At 36.0% G+C, this 10,437-nt stretch overlaps 1 protein-coding gene across 1 annotated transcript; it reads right to left on the reverse strand.

The window, feature by feature from the left end:
• Window positions 1-5,177: 5,177 nt before the first annotated feature.
• On the reverse strand, window positions 5,178-6,095 carry LOC122810152 (olfactory receptor class A-like protein 1). Its single transcript, XM_044081627.1, has one exon. It carries the CDS (start codon window positions 6,093-6,095, stop codon window positions 5,178-5,180), a length of 918 nt encoding a protein of 305 aa, XP_043937562.1.
• Between the last annotated feature and the right edge of the window lie 4,342 nt (window positions 6,096-10,437).

A 10,437-nucleotide genomic window follows, 5' to 3' on the forward strand; every position in this document is an offset into this window, starting at 1 on the left:
TCTTGAACTTTACTAACACCATTAATAAATATGAAATTGAGGGTAAAATAGTCTCTTCAATCTTTCTAGACCTGTCTAAGGCATTTGACACAGTCTCATACTACAAACTTCTATTTGTTCTCTCTGACCTAAGACTTAGTCACTCTGCACTTCCTTCATTCCAAAATTATCTAGACATCACTCCTCTACTTCAAGTCACTTTGGGTGTTCTACAGGGGTCTTTCTCAGGTCTTCTCCTCTTTAGTATCTTTACTAACAATCTTCAAACTGCCACCCACCTTGCTTCCTTAGTGACATATGCTGATGATTCCACTCTAATATGATCTGCTCCTTCCCTTCAAGAGCTTCAAGATATAACATAACAGTCTGCCTCTGCAGTAGAATCCTGTCTTTCTAATTCACAGGTCCTTCTTAATGCTAATAAAGCCAAACTCATGCTTGTCCAACCCACAGAGGCTATTAACCCCCTCCTGTTTTCTATAGATCTACAGAAAACACCATCATCTCTTCTGTAGCTCAAACAAAACTCCTAGACATAATTATTGATAATAACATGAAATTCAACATGCATATATCTCAAACTATCAAGAAGGTAGATAAAAAATTAGGCACATTATAGAGAAACAAACAATTTCTAACTAATGACACCAAAGTTGCCATCACAGGAACCCACCTACTGTCTACTCTCCTTTGTGCTTTACCCATACTCACCAACATAAAAAAATAGATCTAGGAAAACTTGAAGCTTGCTACAATAAAAATAGCAAAATTCACCACAGGCTGTACATATAGATCCCACCACTGTTTAGCCCTGAAACAACTCGCCTAGTTTGAACTTCCCTATCTCTTTCCCTACACCCAGCCTACAATGGTTCATACACTACTTTAAAAACCAGATAAAATCCAGTCCTTCAAAACATATTACAACCTTATTCCAATATTCATGTCTTACGTTCCACTGATAAATCACTATTAAAAATAACCAAAGCCAATAATACTACAGGTGACTCGCTTTACGCAAATTATGTAGCAAGAATCTGGAACACATTCCTTCAAAACTATCAGATCTACAACTAACCCTGCTCACTTTAAACAAATACTCAAAAAGTCCTCTAATCAATATATGGCTCTGCCCATGCTTCAACCCTGATTAAAAATCATTACTTCTTTATATCTGTATTAACTTACTACTTGTTACAATTATAGTGACAAGGATTGTCTATCTGAATTTCCCCTTTTTGTCATCCTGATAAATTGCAAAACCAGCAACTATGTTGTACTCTTGACATATACATCCTATGTAATGCCTCTGTCAAAATATCTAAATACAAGGTAAACTGCAATCTATTTATGCATTCCTGCTTTGCTAAACTTTGGATCTCTATATACAAGTAAAACTACATTGTATCTATGTACCACTGCTTTGTTAAACCTTGATTATGTGTTGCTATGAAACTTATGTCTATTTCTTTGCACCATATCTATGTAACTTGTAACTATGCAACAGATTTCCCTGCAAACAAATGTCAAATAAATAAAAAATAAAAATGAATATATTCAATTGACATCCAGATTAAGCCAACATTGATAGGTTACTGAGACAGTAGAATGCAGGCCCCAATAGATACAACTTGTTATGGGTTGTAATAATACTGCACTAAAGAAACACCTAGTTAGTAGCCATTGTAAGAAAGTAATGTCCCCATTAAATGTGTCTGTGATTTAGTTAGAAGGACTTTGATATGAGAACAAGCAATAAAGCTACTGAAGGAACAATGGCGTCCAACGTAGTTGCTTTCAAGATACACTAACAAATCAAACTATTTTCATATTTTTTAATAAAAATGTCTCGGTAATTACATTTATAAGAAATGCAGATTCATTAAACTATTCTCTGGAGTGTATTCATCATGTTGGAGGTATGGGCAAGATACTTCAAGAACTTGGATTCATACATTCTGGGAGTGTAACCAGCTACAAGTATTTATACCAGACCTTCAGGCACAGACTAGGCCATGAAGGATAGTTTTTAATATTTATTATTATTATTTGTTTCATTTTGCCTAATCATGATAGCTGCTAAGAAGTCCATTACTAGAAAGCAGAAATCTTGGTCATCATCCACCAGCCCTGATGTTGTTTCTGTTAGGAATGAGATTATTTCTGTTGAATCTATTCTAGCTATAAGACAACAGTAAACAAATTTAGAAATAATTGGAACTTCTGGGTCAGGGAAATTTCTTAGTTTCTGTTAGGGCATTTGCTATTTTACTTAAAACAGATAGGGCTTTTATTGATAGTTTATATTGTGGATGGCTTTCCTTCATTGGTGTAATGAAATACTTCTGAAATGTTTTATTTTAAAGGGTGATTGACTATTGTTTTAATTATGCATTTATTAACTGTGCATTCTTTTCTAATTACTAATTTAAGTATTTTAATATCGACTCCTTGTTGGCTGACTGATATGGTTCTAATACATTTATTTTATATGATCAACAAGAAAGATTTTATGAGCTGTGCTGTCAACACTGGAAAATATTAGCAGTCTACATTTATGGTGGTTATCAGCATGTTTCATGTTAAGGTTATTGCTTACTTGCTCTATCTTCTTCACGTGTTATAGCTATTAAATAATAATTACCTATCAATTTTCCTTAATGTACATGTAATTTTTTCATATAATAAAGCTGAAATATATAAAAGTAATATAGCCTAGTTACTAATGAACTATAGATAGCACCAGAACAGGATGACAAAAACAAAGTTATCAGATTACAGCAATAATATAAACACAGAATACTTCTTCTTTTCCTGGTTAGGGGCCACCACAGCAGATCACCTGTCTGCTCATGATTAGCAGTGGAGTTTTATAGTGTTGAGTTGCCAGCCCAGTGCCCAACCTTCCACAGAAGGCACACACACATGTGCAATTTAGAGTATCCAATCCACCTACAACATGTCTTTGGGAGGAAACTGGAGCACCTGGAGGAAACCCATGTGACCACAGGGAGGACATGCAGACTCCACACAGAAGGCACCCCAGCCGAGGATTGAACTGGAGAATCTCTTGCTGTGAGGTGGCAATGCTAACCGCTGCACCACCACAGCCACCTCAATATAAACATAGAATACTAATGCACAAAAAAACAGAAAGTGAAGAAAAAGCACTATCCATTACATTCTGTAGTTTAAGAATAAGATACCATCTCCAAATACTAAACTTGCAGCAGTACTTTTAATGCATCATTCTTTTTTCAGCAATTCTTGAATTATATACAGAAGTAAAGAAACAGAATATAAACAATAAAACAAGCTGGCCATGGCACTTTGCACCAAAGTATAGAGTGGGTTTATGGTTTGGTGCACAGGGAATAGTCAGTGCTTCTTTTTCAGTATTTAGATGTATGATAGAAAACGTGCCATAATATATGCAATATTCATCCCCCAGATACAAACAGCATGATAAGAATGGACATATCAGGGTCTGAGTCTAACAAAGAACAAGATGTAATTAAGATGCATATATGGATATCTGGCAATTAGCACAGATGGATGAGGGTATGAGCTGTTAATGAGCTAATTTTTGTGGTATAGGGTTTGATTCCCTCAGCATTCACTTGCCCACTGTGTGATCACGAACTAGTCACTTAACCAAACATTGCTTTGGGGCAATTGGGAATCTGTGCTAAACTCCATAATGGTTTTTAATGGTCTCCTACACTGTAGACCAAGTAACTACCTATGTATTGTGTTTGCTAGACTTATATAATTTAATAAAAAATGTCTACTAAGCATGATAGTTCATCTAAAAAAATTCAAAGACACATGAAGAAAGCATCACATTTTTATTTGAAAGGGAAAATGTTGGTCAGGGCACAGACAGAATTTGTTTGTCATTGACAGATTTCACTTCAGTTTTTACACCCATGCACATTTGGCAGAAGGAATGCTGGTCTAATGTTTCATTCAAGGAAGAGTACTTCATCCTTTAAGCATCCACGAACAACATTCTCAGTAATTAATATTCTATTTGTGGTGCCAGAATTAATATTCTACTTGTGGTGCCAGTTCATTGTGTCACAATACTCCCAGACCTAAACAGTAATATTCATTCTCACCAAATTCAAGGTGTCACCAAATTTATTAGTGTTCTCAGTTTTTATCATTGTTGTAATCTGATATCTTTGTTTCTGTCATTCCAATCTGGTTTTAGTTGGGAATTGTTATCACTATCAGCATGGTCAGCCATGAGTAGAAGTTATGTCACTGCATTATGAATACTATAAACTCTGCATAAAAAGCCACTATCTTTTATATCCTGGAGGTGAACATTTTTAGTAGCACATTGTCCCACCAGATTAGTTGTCATTAATGGGTTGATCAAGCTAGTTTCACATGCTCTGAAGAACAATCAAATAAAATGGCTATTTAGCATCCATTTGATGTAAATGATGTGGGCTCACTTGTACTTCATTAATTTTTTTCCACAGTTTTAAGCCAGTATCTCTGTGTCTTTTGAAATAATTCTAAAACATTTAAAATAGTCTTAAAAATTAAAATAGCTGTGTAATTAAAAAGTTATTTAAATAGGTATACACATTTGATTTAAGTACAGCTTAGACTTTCTGTTTGTAAATGTTTGTACCTGAAGCCTACATTTTCTAAATGTCTATTGTTTAAAACGTGTTTTATTAAATGACTTAAAGATTTATCTCCCTATGAAGGGCACATGCTAATCCAAACATTCAAGTAATTGCAAAACCTATGTTGATCAATGGAATGACATCACATCTCTTGTTCAAGTGTCTTTGTGAGCTTTGTGGATTTTGTTAGCACTCTACCGACCTTCTTATTTATGTATGTATGTATGTATGTATGTATGTATGTATAGAAAATATACCCCTGGGATCCCACCTGTGTCCCTGCTGGATAGGGAAAACAAGTGCTGACTTTGAGTGGACATGGGTGAAATTCTTGGCTAGGCTTATTAGGACCTCCAGGCTAATAGCCTAGTATCAACCTATGAACCTATGTATGTATAGATGTATTTAGTTCAAGTGAATGTTCATTCAGATGGATGCCTTCATAGCCCTGCAATATAGCTCTTTAATGGCCATTTTCTGAAATGAGTGAAATATCCATAACCAGCAGGCTGCCAGTTTGATGAGGTTTTGCTAAGTAAGTGAACATGAGAGCTGACACTTAACTTTCTTGTTGAATGTAATTAATACAAAAGGAAAAGCAGTGGAGAAACAAAATTCAAGATAAAAGCGAGTATCAGTTAAAGCTGCGTTGCCTTCATCAGAACCAGAAATCTGGTAAAACCAAATGATGTTCTCTATTCCAAAAAGCAGCACATAAATGATAACAAACGTAACAACCATTTTAGCTGCTTGTTCCTCTGCTGAGTTTTCTTGTCTTTTTTCAGAGCTCCTCTTTCCTTTCATTTGTTTTCTATGTCTGTGCAAAGTTAGAAGTATGTAAGTACTTGCCACAGCCATAAGGACTACAAAGAACACATCTCTAGCAAAGGAAATCATTCCAATTAGTATGAATAAAAAGGCATTAGGATACATTGAAATACAGTACCCCAAATGTATAGAATGTTTCAAATCTGTACTGTTGCTACTAACAATGGGATATAAAGCTGAACTTAAACTAGACACTGTGCTAAGAATTATAATAAATGCTATTAGAAGGGAAAGATATTTTTGCATCTTGGCTTTAATAACAGCCCAGGTGGGATTAGAAGAAGCCAGTGTTACTCCCTGGAAGCAGCTCAGTAAACAGGTTAGGCCAATGATCATTACCCGAGATGATCGTAAGAAATGTCCATCAAATTTACAGTCAAGATCTGTGTAGAAATATTTCACTCCGAATGCAAAAAGAGAGTGAGGGAGCCCAAGGCTGAAAAGAAGCAGCAGGTTTGCTCCTGTCAAAGTAAAAAGTATTGTCTCAGAAGGCATCAGCTTTTTCTCCTTGTAAGCAATGCTAGATAGGGCTAACATAATCACAATATTACTTGCAAGGCCAACAGCAGTAGTTATTCCAAAGATAACTCCTTTTATGATATGACGTGTTTCAATTTTCATCTTGCAAATTGACAGATTGTATCTGCATGAAAATCTGAAAAAAAAGACATGTTTTACTGTTATGATTTCTTTGCCTTTATATTTGCCCTAACAGTAAATAGATATTTTTGCATTGACCTGTAAGAAAATACACAAGAGACAATCGGTGTATACATATTTTTGTATGGTTGATTTTAATAGCAAAACATTATGTCAAGTTTTGTTCCAGTAAATAACCTCAAGAGAATTCCAGCTAGTTACTTCATAAACTGAAGTTACTTAATTAAAATGAAAAAAATAAGATGTTCAACATATGTGATGCAATAGGTGCTAGGTGACGCAATGCATGTGAAAAATTTCTAACTAATACAGATAGGTATGGCAGGCACTAGCCAGAACTACAGTACTAGTCAGGAAAGTTGTGAAGAGAGGCCATTGGAAGCCAAGATATTCCAAATAGTGCCCACCTCATGGATATAAATGTACTTACACATATCACCTGTTAGAAAATATTTCCAGTTTGACAATTTTAATAAATTTAACTTGTCCATAATTTTGGTATAGAGTAAAACCTCCATTTTGTCACAAGCTCACAAAATAAAGATGTCTGACTTGGGTTCAGTTAATAAAACCCAGTATTTGTGTTGAGTGACTTGTTGTAATTATTATTACTGATATCAGTCTTGGGCAAGCTTGAAAACGGTCAATAGATCAACCCACTTACCTGGAAAACAAACAGCAGTAAAATAAAATAATACATTGAAATCTCATAATTTGATACCAAGTTCAAGAAAACAATCACCCTTTAGAATTCACAGGGTCCATATTTATTATCAACGGTTACTCTAATGTGTTGATTTCATGATCAGTATTGGTTACTTGTTCACTTATCAAAACCTTCACTGTTGAATTGAAGAGGTCTAATCCTTTAACACAACATTATCCAGACGAAAAGCTTGTTTGGGAACAACACTGGGGACATGATCATGACAAATAGTTTCTGTACTTTCATATTCTTTATGAAATGTTTCTTCAAGACTTGTACAACTATCCTTACACTGAAAAGGTGGTAGTACTTCATTGACTCAACGCTTTGAGGAAACACATGTACAAAAAAAAACCTTAACAAGTGAGTGTTATCGGTTTCATTATACTGCATAATTAGATGCATTCTATTGTACATATAGATAGATACAGCTGAACCTTGAATGCAGGATGACTTTGGTTACCCCACTTGGGATATCACCACGTTAGACAAATTATCTTTCTACAAATAAATACTGAAGTCTGTATTGTTTACATTGTATTACCGTGGTAGCAAAAGAAGAAAATAAGACTAACTAATCAACCTTTTTATTTGCCTTAATATTCTACCTCCCCTCTACCACTGTTTTAGTCTTTGCCCTTTTTCCTCCTGTCCAGTGTCCTCTTGAATGTCTATGGGGATCCCCCCCTCTCTTAAATTCATTATTGTAGTGCATTCCATGGGCCACAACCATCTCTGTGAAAAAGTACTTTCAGCATTCCAGAATTAAGTTAGTACCTGCAATCTGCTACCTGTGTCCCCTTCTCGTCCCTTGTCCCTTCCAGTTTGGAATGTCACGGTCACATATCCCTGAGATGTCCTTGTGCATCAATATCATAGTTTATATGAGAAGAGTTCTGGGTCCTCTATCCTTTGTCCATGCACTTTAATCTGTATCCCATGGATTTTTGGTGTTTTTTTCTTTGAAGTTCTAATATATTTTCCCCATTCTGTTTTCACTATTTCCTCTTCTTGGAATGATATTTTCTTCTTTTTGTAAATTTATTAAACTTTTGTCTGAATTACCTTTCTTTGAGCATGCCTATGGTATTGCTCTGATTTTGAAATTTTTGAAACTTGCAGTGAAGATGAAGTTGATAACTTGACTTTTAGGAATATGAGCTGATGGATATAGACAATATACAGTAAAATTAATAAAAAAAAATCGAAAACCCAAGTGAGAGATAACAATAAAAGAAAAAAAATTACTACAAAACTGATCAAGACCAACTCATATTATGAGGAAACGAAACACCAGTAAGGGCTTTTCTCTATAAAAATGACAAGAGACTCTTCAGACTGAAGATGTTTTTGTCCATTATAGAGAAGAGTACGGAAAGAATAAGAGATCTGTTATGCTCACTATCCCTGTCATCAATGAGGTCCGGCAATTATCTGTCCTGTGGCCACCCCTTCTCAGCATCTTTGTCTGAACTGACTCCTCTGTCTGATTCACAAAATATGTAGATGACTGAACCCTACTCATACCAAATCAATTCATTTAACATTACAACAGTTGTACAGTAGAAATTACCTTCTTTCAGTTTTGTGCATGTGGCATTTTGGCATATAGCAACCTACTTTCCTCTAGACACACACACACACACACACACACACACACACACACACACACACACACACACGCACACACGCATACACACACACTTTCAATAATGTTTATGGTAATGGCCAACAGCTAAAAGTTGGCGGAATATTTGCAGATTATGACCCATAAAGTTGCTACCATCAGCAACAATTATGGAGATGGCCACATGATTCTCAATGAAGTTCAAAGTTGTGTTAGGAAGGTAATTGCCTACAATATACATACACATCCCTTCTTATGCCCAACAGGAAGCAGGCAGGTGCATCATTTCAATTCTTCCCCTTCCTGCCTAGCTCCTCCACTGCCAGGGCTGCTCATTGAACCCTGGACACATGGGTCTCAGGCAGGCTTCATCCATCTGTGACATGAAATATGATTTTAATACAATACACATTTTAGTGGGGGAACTATTTGAAGAATACCACAATTTTGGAATTGCATGTATTCTTCATTCTTAAAAAATACAGTTTCATAATTCCAAGGATAGCAATTACTGTCCTTTGAATAACCAAATGCATTGTTCCACAGATAATGCTTTGCTGCACTTATTGGGAAGGAAACAATGCCATTCATAGGTTCTTAAATTCATAGGTTGTTTCTAGGCAATAGACTGGCTGAGTATTTTAGTGCCTACTGTTGCGGATCCACTGGTGTACTCAACTTGATTCTCTTTTTGTCTATTACAAATAGGGTTAAGACCGAATAAATCTGCATTTTCCCATCAGTCCATCTAAGCTAAAGTTGAAGACCATGAGGGATGTGCTTTCCTTAACAGAAAGCTGGAATTTGATAAAGAGGAGGGGAATTCTTTGGGACAAAGTTATGTCATGCAAACAAATCCTTTTTGTTGCAGAATAGATGAAGGTCCCTGAACTTGTGTCTGTGCTACTATCAGCCTTGCACATAGGTAGTAGATTAATCAGGACTGAGTCATTCACAACTTTATAGGTCAGGGATAGATTCGTGCATAGGTAGTAGATTAAGCTGAATTGAGCTATTGACAGCTTTATAGGCCAGGCATAGAGGCATCTATATCATCTTGTCGAAAGACTAAAATGTCAAACGGCAATATGATCGTAAATGCCGAACATCGAAATTGTTCTTGTGGAGGGCTGTGCCCACCCCCCATCCCCCCCGCTAATTATATATACCAACTCCGAGATTGCACGACAGTGAGGAAAGGGCAAATTACCTGATCCTCACTGTACCATGATCCCGTAACAACACTTTCGACGTACGGCATTTGTGATAATATTGCCATTCGACATTTTCAAAATTCGATAACGTGAAGTAGACCCGGCAAAGAGTACCACATATTAATCTGCAGGAGACAGAGAAGAATGATAAGTCTTTTCTATACTTTGGATAACATATGGAGATCATAATTAACATTTCTGGTAAGGAACCACTGTGGGTTTTAAAGATGGATTAGGTGTTTCTACAGGCGCATATCAAAGTGAGTACAATATTTTAATATTGTCCTGATGAGGGACAGGTAGAGGGGAATGATGATCTCCTTGAACAAAGAAGAGATGCCCTTAATAATTGTTTAGGCAAGGTAGAAGGATTTCCTAATGAAAGTGGATATACAGTGGTCAAAAGAGACTTTCCTATAGACAAAGGTGGTAAGGTATATATTGAAAATATCTTTTTAAAGGAGGGTATCATTCACAAGGAAGGTGTGTATGAGTTCTTTTTTCTCAATCTGTAAGTTGCAATGTCTTTTTGGTGTTGAGCTTTAAGCCATGATCCTGGTATATTCAGTTTGTCCAAATTAGGCCCTCCTGGAGGATCCTAGTATCCTTAGGTTTAGTTGGTGATGGGTCCAAGCTTGCAATCAATAAAATTGATCAACCAGAGATCAATAATGGCAGATTCAGTATCAGGGAAGTAGATACAAAGTAGATGTGGTCACAAAACTGAGCCATGGGGAGCAACACTGGTGACAAATA

Source organism: Protopterus annectens, chromosome 8.part1 (genome assembly GCF_019279795.1).
Source record: "Protopterus annectens isolate FY-2018-M chromosome 8.part1, PAN1.0, whole genome shotgun sequence".
NCBI classification, from domain to species: domain Eukaryota; kingdom Metazoa; phylum Chordata; order Ceratodontiformes; family Protopteridae; genus Protopterus; species Protopterus annectens.

Coding starts and splice junctions, on each gene's coding strand:
- LOC122810152 (XM_044081627.1), bottom strand. CDS start 6,095: ATGAAAATTGAAACACGTCATATCATAAAAGGAGTTATCTTTGGAATA.